General features: G+C 37.6%; 1 protein-coding gene across 8 annotated transcripts in view; it reads right to left on the bottom strand.

Moving 5' to 3' along the window:
* The window catches only part of KCNMA1 (potassium calcium-activated channel subfamily M alpha 1), a 536,805-nt gene that overhangs the window by 360,728 nt on the left and 161,492 nt on the right, over nt 1-14,585 (bottom strand). For all 8 annotated transcript variants that reach the window (XM_063434220.1, XM_063434221.1, XM_063434223.1 and 5 more), the window contains exon 2: nt 1,956-2,123. In XM_063434220.1, the coding sequence (XP_063290290.1) occupies nt 1,956-2,123 (168 nt within the window). The remainder of the gene's footprint in view (nt 1-1,955; nt 2,124-14,585) is intronic.

Raw genomic sequence — 14,585 nt, 5'->3', positions numbered from 1 at the left:
GCATCTGTTTTTTGAGATGCTAAAGGGTTATCATTGGTAACTTAAGGCATGCCAACTCAATTTCTTTTGACATGATCTCAGGGAATTTGACATTCTGTTAATATTGTGTCCGTGAACCTTGCCACTGGTGAAAATGAACATAGATTTCTTAATGTTAGTCCTCTTTTTGGGAAGAAATTTAAAATAAACACAATTTGTAATAGCTTGATTCTGTCCCAGAATAAACCTGGTTACATTTATTTAATAATATAGAGAATAACTAAGGAGTTGGCAATATGTTTAGGTTGTTAAATAGCTATAAGACTTTTGGCTACCACCCCGAGATTGATTTCCCAATTTAACTCACATAGAGCAGCACATTTGCTACAATTCTTTCATCCACCCTTTTCTCTATCCACTCTCTTTTCGTCTCTCTTCCTATATGCTTTTCTCTGCATGTTCATGGAAGACTATTCACTTGTTTTTTTATCACCTTGTTGTTGTTGTTGTGTGTTTATTTTATTTTAGATATCTCTAGCTTACTGCTTAGATTGGAATTTTATATTTTGTTCTCACTAAAATCTATTTGATATGAGAAAGATGTTAACAAAAATGTATATTAAAAAAAATCATATATTTGTAACACACAAATGCCAGACCTACGTGACTCATGTGGCATAACTGTGGCATATGATGATTGAAGGACTTGGGTGGAAAATTAAGAAAAGCAGTACACAATAATTATTCCAAATGAGAAAAATAACAAGAAAACCTCAATGACTCAAGAGATTAGTAGTTTTTATTATGGTTTATGGGTGCCCCAAATAGACTAAGAGAATTATGCCTGTTTCTTATTTTAGCAAGCTGTTAAGCAAAAATTGGTCAAAAATACTACAGGCATGGTAAGACCATTGCTTGAGGTTAGCAAAGTAACTGGGGCAATCTAACAAACTTATCAAACATATTGTATTGTGGACTATGGAGAAAGGGACAGAGTCAGACCAAATTATTTACTTTTATCAACATTTTTAAGTTGTTTCCCCAAACTTTTCCTCTTTCTGCCGGTAAAGAGAAACCCATGAGATATAGTTAGATATAGGTTTATCTTTCTTCTGTTTGCAGTTATGAGCTCCAGGTTGCAAAGTCTAGGGTTGGTTAATAACACATCTAACTGTAATATGTGGGTCTGGAAGTGGACCCACCATGAAATCTTAAATGAAATCACTGGATGAAAGTAAAATGTATATTTAGAAAAGGAGACGAGGGTGAGAAACGGGAGGATAAGTTGGTTAATCGAGTAATCAAGGCAGGTAGGAGGATTCTGAAAGAGTTATATATGTAATTTCTTCCAACATATTTAGGGTAAACAGATATTTTATATATCACCTACTCTCTCACAGACACGACCTACTGGATACTTCTTACAGAAGTCCAAAAGAATGTTTTGCCTTTTGATGACATGGAAAGCAACTGTTGCCTATAATAACTTTCCAATGAAAAATATTACTAAACAGGCCAGGATTTTCTCCAGTCTAACTAAGCAAAACATTACGGATATTGTTCACATTTCTATATTTTGCTTCTGTAACCATGTGTCCAGAGAATGCCATTGGAAATAATAATGTTTCGCTTAGGCCAATTAGAAGGCTAATACTCTACGTCCAGCATATATTGGCATTTGTTTTTCATGATTTTGGTGCTTAGCAGATTTTAATAGTGTTACATTTAACATTTACCCTTATTTGCCGTTTTTGGGTTCTAAAGTAGACTTCTGCCAGTGTCACCACAAGGGTACTTTTATATACTGTAAAATAAACCATAATTTTGATAATTTATCAACAGTAAGCAATTGCTCTTTATGTTTTGAGACCACCTTTAGAAATGTGACTAATGCTTTTCCCCCTAGCAATGCCTGTAAACATACATGTTTTGTTCAACTCAAAAAATGAAAAGAGTGAAAGCAAATAGAAACATACCAGCACCCGACCAGTTAATGTCTGGGCTGAAATCATCACACCGGCCCAGTCTTTTACCGATGTCATCCATCCCACCTCCGCCACCGGACTTTCTTCTTTCTCGTCGGTTGGCTTGTAGTCTCCATCAGCCCCTTGTGTGGTGGCTACATTTGTGACTTTCTGTACTTCCTATAAAGTGAGGTGGAAAAAGAGAGAGTTAGGTGTGCTAAAAACATAACATAAATACATTTTAAGGATTAATTAGTATGAAGGTAAAACTATTGTATTTCTCCATTTCAATCAAACAGCAGATCCTAACATTCTTATTTTAGAACACACCATAAACTGTCACGGATACAAACACATATCTTACTGCTTTTCTACTAATTGAATAACTCCATCAAGAAGAGAAATGAATATAGTATGAGAGTACCAACTGTAAGGGGAGATCTAGAGAAAATAGATTCTTGTTTTTCATGAAAACGGCTTACGTTTAATAAGCTTTCCAAATGATTCATTACGGTTAGAAAAATGTTCGAAACGATGTATCTACAAAAATCCCCATAGACTCTAACAGTGACTTCTGTAAATAAAACATTTGGACAGTTTGTCTAACAGTATTGGATAACTTGTAAACTTATGAAATTGAGGTCATAGGTGTGAAGGTCAAAACAGTACAACAAAACACATATAATTACAATATGGTTCTGTAGTTATTCAGAATATAAAAATAAATGTCAAGGACCAAAAGCTGTTGCTTTGCAGACAATTCATAGTAACTATTAAAATGATTCTTAATTTGATATCAATGTTCATGTTACATACCCCAAGTTTTAAAAAAAAAATTATTATGAGATTTGCATATAATTGCACTGTATAATATGCAAAGAATCTCTGTCCACCCAATTACATTATTTACCCAATGTTGGCTATTTCATGGGGCTAGCTAATTGTCTTGGTTTGCGTGATCAATCTTAAATGAATTGCAATTTGTCTGAATTTTGGGGCAATAAGCAGGTCGTCAGAATTCCTGAACTTAAATCAATGTATGAACAGTTAAGCTTGTTTTGTGGGGGCAGTCACTAAATGCTGATTTCAATCAACAGAGCAAAAACAGGACAAGCAGTAAAAAATAAAATAATAATAATAAAAAATATATGTATATATTTATATCTTAGATATTTAATACATCTATAACATATCAATATATAAATATAGATTGTTCACTTCTCCCCCCACCCACCTCCCCCATTTTTAGTTACTTTTCACTTAATATGTGAAACATATGGCTTATCAGTGTGGTGCAAAATATATACATAATATTTACATTGTGTATATATATTTATTTATTTGCAGTGCGCTGATTGACCCATTTTGATACCTTCTTTTGGTGCATCAGAATTGTTTTCCAAAATCTATTAAATGTGTGAAACGTGTGTAAGCTGAAACGCCACATGGACAAAATTTTGGTCCACCAAAAACGTCTTTTGTATGGGGGGGGGGGGGGGGGGGGGGGAGGGGAGAGGACTGATTCATCTGAACCTCATTTTCCTGCCCTGCTCAAGTCTATAACCTGCTTAGTTCCTTCTCTTACTGCTATGGTACATGATATATCCCTCCATTTGCTAATTTTCCTGTACTTTAAAGCCTCAAAAACCCCCAGTAGGTAGTCGGACTTTAAATTGGCCAGGAAAATGTACTCTGATAGAATTCTACACGCAATGCTTAAAACATATCCACACCTGCAGTTTTATTTTTAGCACAGTTCGATTTGTGGTTTCTCTAGATTTGTCAGGTTTTAAAATGTGGTAGTTGCTAAACTCATAACATACAATGTTATTGAGAAAACAATTGTTAAAAATGATGGAGAAGGTGTTGCATGGCCAAGTGATTGCATGTCACTGAAGCATTGAAATATTTTACTAAGTGATCCTGCAGGGCCTGTAATGAATGATGTTTCTAACAGTCCAGTGAGTCTGTGTCATTACATCTTTCATTTCTACAAAAAAAAAAAAGGGTTCTAAAAGCTTCATGAATTAAGCAAAGACTAATTTTACCCAGCTAATTTGTCTACCATGCTGAAACATATCGCTAGTGATAGATGAATACAGAAAATACATTACCCCCACATTTTAATGCATTCTCAATCTTAGCTGACTTTTCCATCTTCTTAAACCACCTCGAAGGTCAAACTGGAGCAAACTAAATTTAAACATAGCAATTTTCTAAATTACAGTATGTTTCACCTGCTCACCCTAATCCATTATACTGTGAAAATGCCTTCTGATATTTACTTTTTCTTCACATTCATAGTATAGCCGTTGTTATTCACATGTTTATTGTCTTAAAAGGGGTGCTACAAAGACCAGTGGTGATATTTAATGAGAAGTAATGTAATAACATCCTTTCCATTCACTCAGACCTACATTTCCAGTACCTGTAACATAAAAATACAGTACACACAAATGTTCACTATTTACCTACAAAGAGAAAGCCTTGATCAGAGCTGGTATTTTACATGAAAAAAATAATAATTATGATGACAAAAATCAAATAAAATATCAGAGGAAGAACAACCAATCTAAATACCTTTAAAACCTTAAAATCACTTTTTCATATTCCTATCAATTAGTTAATTTCACTGTCACTTCTCCATCTACCTTTTCATCTCAGATGATCAATATTTGTCTCACCACTACTCCAAAACAATCCTACTACTTGTATCTCATTGCCTTTTTAACAAATCTATGTCCTCTTTCAGCTTCTGTACTTGCAACTCAGGACCTTTCACTCTTACTTTAATTCTCCTTCTTCCATACTCTATCTCATCTCCGACGTTACCCTGTAACTAATACACTAGGTTTCAACCTATTTGCCAGCAGATGGTTTAGCTGCCTTTCTAGTCTATCATACAACATATCTGGATTATCTAGCAAATTGACTGACAAACTGTAGCGTACCCTGGGTAACCCGACCAGTTACCTCCACTAATACCTTCCTTCAGCCATTTAGGGACCATTGCAACAAGCAGGCATCCATATCACCCACAGTAACTGGACAAGACACAGCTCTGGGAGTACAATGCAATTTTATTATTTCACACACGGCTTTTATGCATGACCCCTTGCACGGGGTCTTCCACACAGACACACAGGGGTTTCTATCCCAGGATCCCCTAAACCTGGAAGCCCGGGCACAGGAAAAGGGACCTAGTCTCTTTGTCTCCCAGGTACAGAAAGCCAGCCCAACATACAAGGGTCTTCCACACTAAACGACAGGGGTAGATCCTCTGTGCCTGGGAGCTGCGGCTCGGGAAAAGGGACTTAGTCTCTTTGTCTCCCAGGCACAGAAAGCCATCAAACTAGTCAGTGCCCCAAAACCTTATGAACCCCCACACCGTACATTTCCCTGACTGGTTTCCGTTCGCGCGGATCTTGTGCGAACCCCAGGCAAGCGAAGCATCTCCTTTCAGGATACGAATGCTCCCCCTGATTAGCTTTGGAATACATTAAAATACACAGCATGAAAATTAGACCAAAACCAGATGCACCGTTCCTTTACCTCCCACATTACACTATAACTTATTAACCTCTACACTACCGCAATATTTCCACTTATACTAACTCTAACCTAAAAATGTCATAATGTCGCCAGAACCCATTATTTTCCCATAATACAAGCTTCACTATTATATATCCTCTGTATATACATCATATCACAGATATATAGTAACTAGCTCGAAATACCAACCTGAACATATATGCCAAGTATAAATGCTGAATATTCCACTGAAATCAAGTTTCTTTCTACAATGTTTTATTTATGCTTATAATACATACAATATAACACAACCCACCCCTCCCAAAGTCTCACCTCAAGGCCCAAAGCTTCACCTGCAACAGCGGGGGCGAGGTACTGTCACACTGCGACAAACCGCCCGACTACTCACTCACTTACCAGAAGCCTCTACCATAGGCCGTCTACAACGCCTTCCCAGGCTGAGGACCGCATGGAGTCCGACTCCAAGACACCAACCACACCGCCGGAGGCTCGCCCGCCGCAGGCGGCGGCAGAACACCCGAGCCCAGCATGGCGCCCGACGAAGGGACGACCCGGCCTCTCTGAGTAACCGTGTCGGTGGGAAACTGGTGAAGGCCTTCATAACGACCTGGGGCCGGCCGACGGCCGACGCCAACTCGCACCATGCCGTACCCCGGTGGCTCATTCTTCACAACGGTGCCAACTTCCCCACCGTGCCCAGCAGAGGTATTGGCTGAACAGACCCCACTAACTGGCGGCCCCACCATCACGACTCTTAGCTGATAGCCGCAGGGCTCTAGCCTGAATGACCCCCATGGACTCTCCTTACTGGACTCCCACTCGTGCATATGCCTCCCATTTTGCCTACTCGTTTGACTTTATGTTGTTATTATTATTTTATTTTAAGCTCTGATACTACCAAAAAGTTTGACGTTAATGCGACGAATGTTAAAGCGACAAAAGTTAGAGCGACAAAGCGACAACTGTTAGAGCGACAACTATTAGAGCGACAAATGTTAGAGCGACAAATGTTAAAGCTACACGGGTTACAGCGACCCATGTTACAGCGACACATGTTAAAGCGACTAAGGACAAAGCGACGAATGTTAAAGAGACAAATGTAAAAGCGACAAATGTAAAAGCGACAAATGTATAAGCGACAGATGTAAAAGCGACAAATGTAAAAGCGACAAATGTTAAAGCGACAAATGTTAAAGCGACAAATGTAAAAGCGACAAATGTAAAAGCGACAAATGTAAAAGCGACAAATATTAAAGCGACAAATGTTAGAGCGACAAAAGTTAAAGCGACACAAGTTAAAGCGACAAATGTTAAAGCGACAAATGATATCTGATCTCAACAAATACACATACTCTTTGCTATGGTAATTAGTCTGCATGCTACCATTCGGATCATATGATCCATATCTTGTACTCTCAGCACTAGGCCAACGACAAAATATTAAATAACAAATAACCTGTTTAGCTTGTATAATACTACTGTTGTACCGTTATAAAATGAGGCTGCTATTCCAGGGAATACATGTAACCATTGTACAATCAGTTATACATGTCTTGCGTCATTCATGCATTAACCCCTTGTTTTTCTTTCTGTACTGAACCATCTTATGCCTCAATAAAAACAAAGATTGACAAAAAAAAAAAAAAACATTGATGCTACATTCAGAAGAGACTGTGTGCAGAGCTCATGGAGAGAGATGGAAAGAGCAGAGAGATAGAAATAAGCCACTGTGTCTAGAAGAAAGCAGGGAGTACCCACAGCCCCCTTTTCCAAAGAACAACGTCACGGAGAAGGCTGGCACCTCCATGCCCTTGCTGGATGACAAGGCTTGTTGGGATTCAGAAAGCAGCTTTCGTGCAGCAGAAATTAGTCATTGGGTCTGTGGAACATCTGAACAGAAGACTGAAAAATCAAGCAAACACTAACGTCCGTTTTTTGTTTTTTGTTTTTAAACGGGCTATTTACGTAGTTAACCCCTTCAGGACGGAGTCAATAGTACACGTTCCGATCAAAACAAAACGTAAACAAAAACTGGAATTTGCGCTATATGTCTGTTCAACCGTAATTCACCTCTTTCAAATTATATGCACCCACACTTATTATATATCGTTTTGTTCAGGAGAAACAGGGCTTTAATCTATCAATAACTATTCATATATGGAACATCATTTATTATGAATAAAAGTAAAAAAAATGTGAGAAAATAAGATTTTTTTTTAAATTTGCATTTCCGTCTGACATTTTAACTGTGAATGTCATAATACTGTTAGGTTTTACTGCAAAAAAATGCACATATTTGTAATCAGCGATGTCTCACGAGTACAACAGTACCCCCCATTAACAAGTTTTATGTTGTTTTGGAAAGTTACAGGGTCAAATATAGAACATTACATTTTCAAATAGAAATTTGCCAGATTAGTAATGTTACCTTTGAGATGGTGTGGTAGCCCAGGAATGATAATTACCCCCATAATGGCATACCATTTGAAAAAGTAGACAAGCCAAGGTATTGAAAGTGGGGTATGTTTAGTCTTTTTTAGTAGCCACTTAGTCACAAACACTGGCCAAATTTAGCGTTCATATTTGTTTTTGTGTGAAAAAAGCAAAAAACGAATATTTGGCCAGTGTGTGAGACTAAGTGGCTACTAAGAAAGACTGGACATACCCCACTTGCAATACCTCGGGTTGTCTACTTTTGCAAATGGTATGCCATCATGGGGGTAATTCTCATTCCTGGGCTACCATACGCTCTCAAAGGCAACATAACCAATCTGGCAAATTTCAATGTGAAAAAAATTAAATGCAAGCCTCATATGTGACTCTCTAACTTTCCAAAACACCATAAAACCTGTACATGGGGGTACTGTTATTCTCGGGAGACTTCACTAAACACAAATATTAGTGTTTTAAAACAGTAAAACATATTACAACAATAATATAGACCATAAAAGTGCAGTTCGCTTGTAAAAAATGCAAAAAACGTCACTTTTACTTAAAATATCATCGTTGTAATACAATTTACCAGTTTGAAACACGAATATTTGAGTTCAGCGAAGTCTCCCGAGTAAAACAGTACCCCCTATGTACAAGTTTTATGGTGTCTTGGAGAGTTACAGGGTCAAATATAGTGCTTGCGAATTAAATTCTCTGCACTTTCTCCCTGTGTTGTCAGGCATGTCAATCAAATTTTAATTAATCAAATCACATAATTACGTTAAAAGATTATTTAAATATACATGTAGAATTTTAATATATATGCATTTATAGGTATTTAAATTCTACGTGTATACCAATGTAATCTTTTATGTAATTATATGTATTTATCTATATATATATATTTGCGGTTATTTGTATTTTATATATATATATAGATATATATAGAATGTCATTCTAAGTGTATTTTGTTACCGATATATATATATTAATAACAAAATACAGTTAGAATGAAATTACATATGCATATATAATTTATATTAAATTTTGTTTCAATATTTTATTTATTTATTTTATTTATTTATTTATTATTTTAATTATACGTATTTATATATAATATATATGTACATCTATTATATATATAATATATATACATATTATATATATGTAACGTCATTCTAAGTGTATTTTAATATTAATATATATACTTATATTAATATTAAAATACACTTTGTATGACGTTACATATATATAATATGTATATATATTATATATATAATATATATACATATTATATATATAAAAATATATTTAATTTATTTTTACACTTGTCTTTTATTTATTTTTTATACTTCCCACCAGCAGGGGGACTGTCTGATATTTCAAACAGTCCCCCTGCTGGCAGATCCACAGCCAGCTATAGAGGACCATGTGATCGCTCTTTGAGAGCGATCACATGGCCCCCGGGGGCCTGATTTGCCGTGGGAGGGCTGCCTGGGCTGTGAGGCAGTCCTCCCGAAGCGGATCGCGGTGGAGGTAAGTACATCTTACCTCCTGGGGCTGCAAGCCGTTACGGCGTGCTATGCCGTCATAACGGCTTTAAAGCCCACTTAACCCGTGACGGCATAGCACGCCGTAACGGCGTTAAGGGGTTAATTATAATGTAGTGATGACCTTGGGATACACAGTGGACTCCTACAGCCAAAGCATATCTTATAAACACCACAAGTTGATTGTTCTCTAATAAACTAAATATGGGAAACACACTTAATCTTAACTAACCCTCAGTCCTTATAAATGAAAGTTACAGGCCATCCCAACAGTTCTAGTTTTGCCTCCCCAATTTAGTTCCCTGATGTTCTGTATCTGTGAGCATCAAGTATATATACTTGGGTCGTGTAGTACAGCTTCAGCAGCGCTTTCTGCAGTGTGCTGTAGATTGGGGGCCAGTCAGCCAGAGCACTTCCATATGCGAGCCAGTCCCTGTTGCAGGCGGGCCCGCCCATTATGGTCATCACTAGTGGCACAAGTCACATCCAAGAACTAGGAGAGATTATAAACACTTTCATAAAGGGACACTAGAGTAACCAAAACAACTTTCACTTAATGAAGTAGTTCTTGTGCATAGATCAGGGCTCTGAAGTTTCATTGCTCAGTTATCTGCCATTTAGGAGTTAAATCACTTTTGTGTATGTTAATGCAGCCCTAGTCACACCTCCCACTGGCTGTGACTGACACAGCCTGCATGAACAAAACATGGTTTCGTTTTCAATTACATGTTCAATTATTTTAAAAGTTTTTATTTCCTGCTGTATATATTGAACTTTTTTTTACACACAGGAGGCTCCTGCAAGATCTATCAAACTATTAACAGAGTAGGAGATAAGACATACTAAATTAAACATAATTCCCCACAAAGGAAGTATGAACATTAGATGACTCTTTACAGGAAGTGTTTAGGAAGGCTATGTAAGTCACATGCAAAGGACACAGCACCCAGGCTGCTTCAAGAGATGCCTTCATTGATCCTTTAAGCTTTTTAAGGAAATCATAATGCTATAAAAATAACTAATTAAATATGTAAACGGTGGGCTTATACAATTAGATAACTTGAAGAGAGCGAAAGAAACATAATACTTTCGATGGGTTAATGAAATTATACCATCTAACCTTTATTATGATCTATTGGTGGCATAATCCAATTAAAGGACCACCATACAAATATACAGGGAATATGTAGGGAATAATAAATCACATCAAATAAATCAAATAATGTTTTGGTTAATATTCTTTAAAGAAATGAATAAATGAATATTGTATTTAACGATGCAATTAACAGTTTCCTATGCAATCACTTGAGACTTTATTAAGGAGGACTCAGGATTTTACGTAGGTGGCATGTAAGCATACTTGGTCTTGCTTTGGGAACACAGTCTCTCTTCACTCAGTCTCTGTGACGCTGTCCTCTCTTGGTTTCCTCCTATCTCTCCCAACGCTCATTCAGTGTCTCCTTTTCTAATGATACATCCTCCCTTCCTTCTGTCTCTGTTGGAGTCCCCCAAGGCTCTGTCCTTGGTCCCCTTCTATTTTCTCTTTATACTGCCTCTCTTGGCAAACCTATTACCTAATTTGGATTCCAATACCACCTGTACGCTGATGACACTCAGATATATCTCTCCTCCCCGGACCTCTCCCCTGCTGTCCTGCAACGTGTCACTGCTTGCCTTTCTTCCATCTCTGATTGGATGTCCTCCCGCTTTTTGAAACTCAATCTCTGAAGCAGTTTTAGTGCCTAGATCATGCCTTGCAGTTTCACTGCTTAATTATCTGCAGTTAGGGGTTAAATCACCTTGTCCTGTTAATGTAGCCCTAACTATGCCTCCACTGGCTGTGGCTCACACAGCTGGCATGAAAACACATCAGACCTGACAACACAGTGTGTTTATTTTAGAGGTTTATCCCCTCCTCTGTTAATTTAACTTTAATCACACACAGAATGGTCCTGTAGGCTAATAACAGAGGAGGATATAAGTTCTAAAATTAACATATTATGCAAAAAAAAAGTTTAAACATTTCTTTACATGAAATGTTGGTCACATGCAGGGGGTGTGTAAGTAGGGGTGCATAAACAAAGTGATTTAACTCCTAAATACAGTGAATTTTTGCATTAAGAATGCAGGGGCATGATCTGTACACCTAAATTTGAAATTTGAAAACATGAAATTTGTTTTGGTGCCCATAGTGCCTTTTTAATTGTATAACGTGGGTTAAGCAAGTTCGTTAAAAACCTGTAAACACATATCGGCCAGGTTCACGTTAAGCCTGTAGTATAATGTGTGATTTTGAAAAATATCAGTCTTTACTTCTTAGGCCACAATACAAATACTAAGTAATGTAAGACTGTACTGTAATTAAACCACACATATTCTTCTCAATATAACATATTCTTTAATCATGAACTGTGACATCTCTCTCTTTAGGTGTATTTTCATTGGCTGATTAATCAGATAAAAAAACTTTCAATATCATTTTTCTGTATATTTAAAATATAAGACAACTGTTCAATTTTAAGCAGAAGAACTAATTTTTATAATTAAGCAATACCAAACCATGAACTGCTTGAAAAAAGAGGCAGAACTAGAAAGACCGACCAGGGGAGTCAAATTTGTTCTGAGGCGGTGTTTTACCCCACTAGATCCGACGCTTAGCATTGTACTTGGTAAAGTAAGTCTTACACGCTGCTGCTCGCCAATTGAAATCCATTCCATACAGCTAATGCCACACAGTTTTTGTGCCGATATTAATTAACTCTTCAGCTATGTAATCATCTGAGCATTGGCGACTTTTATGCACCATGCACCTCAGCACTTGAATGAAAGTCACAGGTTACGTGGGGTTCTGCTTTGTGGCTGAGTTGCTGCTGTTCTTAAACACTTCCACTTTCCTATAATACCACTTATGGTTGATTGTGGAATAGTTAGCAGGGATTAAATTCCGTGAACTGAAATTATAAAGGTGACATCCTATCACAGTACCAAGCTTGAATTCACTAAACTCTCCGGAACTACCTATTTTTTTCACGAATGTGTGTAAATTCAGACTGCATGGCTAGGTGCTTGATTTTATACACCCGTGGCAATGGGTTTGATTGAAACAACTGAATTCAATAATTAAGAGGTGTCCATAAAGTGCACATACAGGTACACATACACAAATATGCACACAGACATAGGTACACATACATAATGACACACACAGACACTCAGATACAAAAACACAAATCCCTGATCTAATAGTCCTCCAACACGCCAATAATGTTAACATGTCCACATGCTTATGGCTGAGACTGGCTCTCTTTTTACAAGCTTTATTGCCTTCAGCAAAGAAGAGGTGTTCAGATGGTGTTGAGGTGCCTAGGATACACAACTAGTAATTTGCCAATTTTGCCATGGTGGAATATTGATCTTATTTCACTTTACCATCAAAGCAGAGGGTTTTCCTCTTTGTCAAGGGGATTCTCAACAAGGAAACCTGGACTTAATTTCTAATTTGGCTATTGATGTCCCCTTGAAGATGCCCTTCATTCTTCTCTTCCTCACTGCTGTCTCCAGACTCGAAGAGTGAGTCAAGCAAAGAGACAGACATTGAAGATAGCAGATGTAGTTACAGCCGAGGTGGTCGTTTTCTGCTGCTGTTTCATCATTTCCCTCCTCACTGCGAGTTCCTCTGTTTGCACTTTTGCACACACAGTTATAATTATCGTTATGTCAGGCTGCTCTGTTGCAGTGACTTGGAATGACTTCAGTGGAGATTACTCAAGCCCAACACACTCAGTGGACCTCAACAGCTTATTCACAAGTGCAGACACGGAAGAGATTGTGGCATATTCTTGTCTGCTCATCAACACAGTGGCACATTTAAAAAGAGAGTGGCAGAAAGCACTTGAAGCAGACTCCACTGGTCTGGTTTTAGGTCCAGATTGTGTTTGGCCCTTTGCATGATGGATGGCTCAGACAGTGTTGCACATATACTTTTTTCAATCGGTTGGTTGATCATGTAGTATGTACTGTTCCATCTTGTACTTATGTCCTGAACAAGTTTGTGCTCAGACGTTCCCATTCGTTTCTGTTTCTCTTTCAGCTTGCTGATGGCTAGCTCATTTTTATTTTATTTTAAATGTTCAACAAGACATCTTGCAGCCACAACAGCTCTTTCAATGGATTTTTTTAATTCAGCATGGATAGCGCAGTGGAAACTAGTCCACCCATGCTTCTCCTCCAGTAACTTTGAAGCAGCCAAAATATTAACAGAATTGTCCCGTACAATGACAATGATTTCCCCAGGGGGTATTTCAAACTTTGCAGCTACTTCCTCCAAGCATTCTGCGATGTTTGTTGCTGTATGTCTTTGAGTTGTTAGTGAGGCAGATAGACATCATCTTAAACAGGTCCATCGATTATTAGGAAGACGGACTAATCGATAATGACATATGCTGACAACTAGCGGATGCAACTCTAGACTCGTTTCTTTTGAAATGGTGAATTCAAAAGCAATAGTATACCAGAAAAAAAAAATCACAAACAATAATCCTCTATCTCTGTTCCTCACTAAACCCATACATGCAGGTAATTAATTGTTTCTGAAAATTATAGGCTCGCTCGTTTAACTAATAACACACATGTGGACATTAACAATATTGTAAATAAATATGCAATAACCAGGAAAGACATGGATAGATAATGTGTTCTCATTAACACGTTGTGAGCTGGGACTATCAACTGTTCTAGTTAGTGCAGCAGGAAAGATAAATCCCGATTTCCAGCATATTTGTCCCTGGCTGGGTGTTAAAATGAATATGGGATTTAGAACAATTAGTGCAATACAAGGCATTAAAGAGGCAGTTAATGATAAGTTAACCTTTATGAAATCTTGTAATAAGTCCCACTTTGACTCCAGCAAACTGCCCATAGAACTGAGCTAACCATACTTTCAAACAGTTCTGGATCCAGCAAAACTGTCCAGACTTTAGGCTACTGCCCCATCTTGGTTCCCTAGTGTCACCAATCGGGGACACCAGGGAACTGTCCCCAGCAATCACAATGCAAAGGCATCATTATGCACACTCACATTGTTCTGAATGCTGTAAGGGCACAAGGA

This window comes from Pelobates fuscus, chromosome 10, assembly GCF_036172605.1.
Source record: "Pelobates fuscus isolate aPelFus1 chromosome 10, aPelFus1.pri, whole genome shotgun sequence".
Lineage (NCBI taxonomy): Eukaryota > Metazoa > Chordata > Amphibia > Anura > Pelobatidae > Pelobates > Pelobates fuscus.
This window is presented reverse-complemented; position numbering and strand designations above follow the sequence as displayed.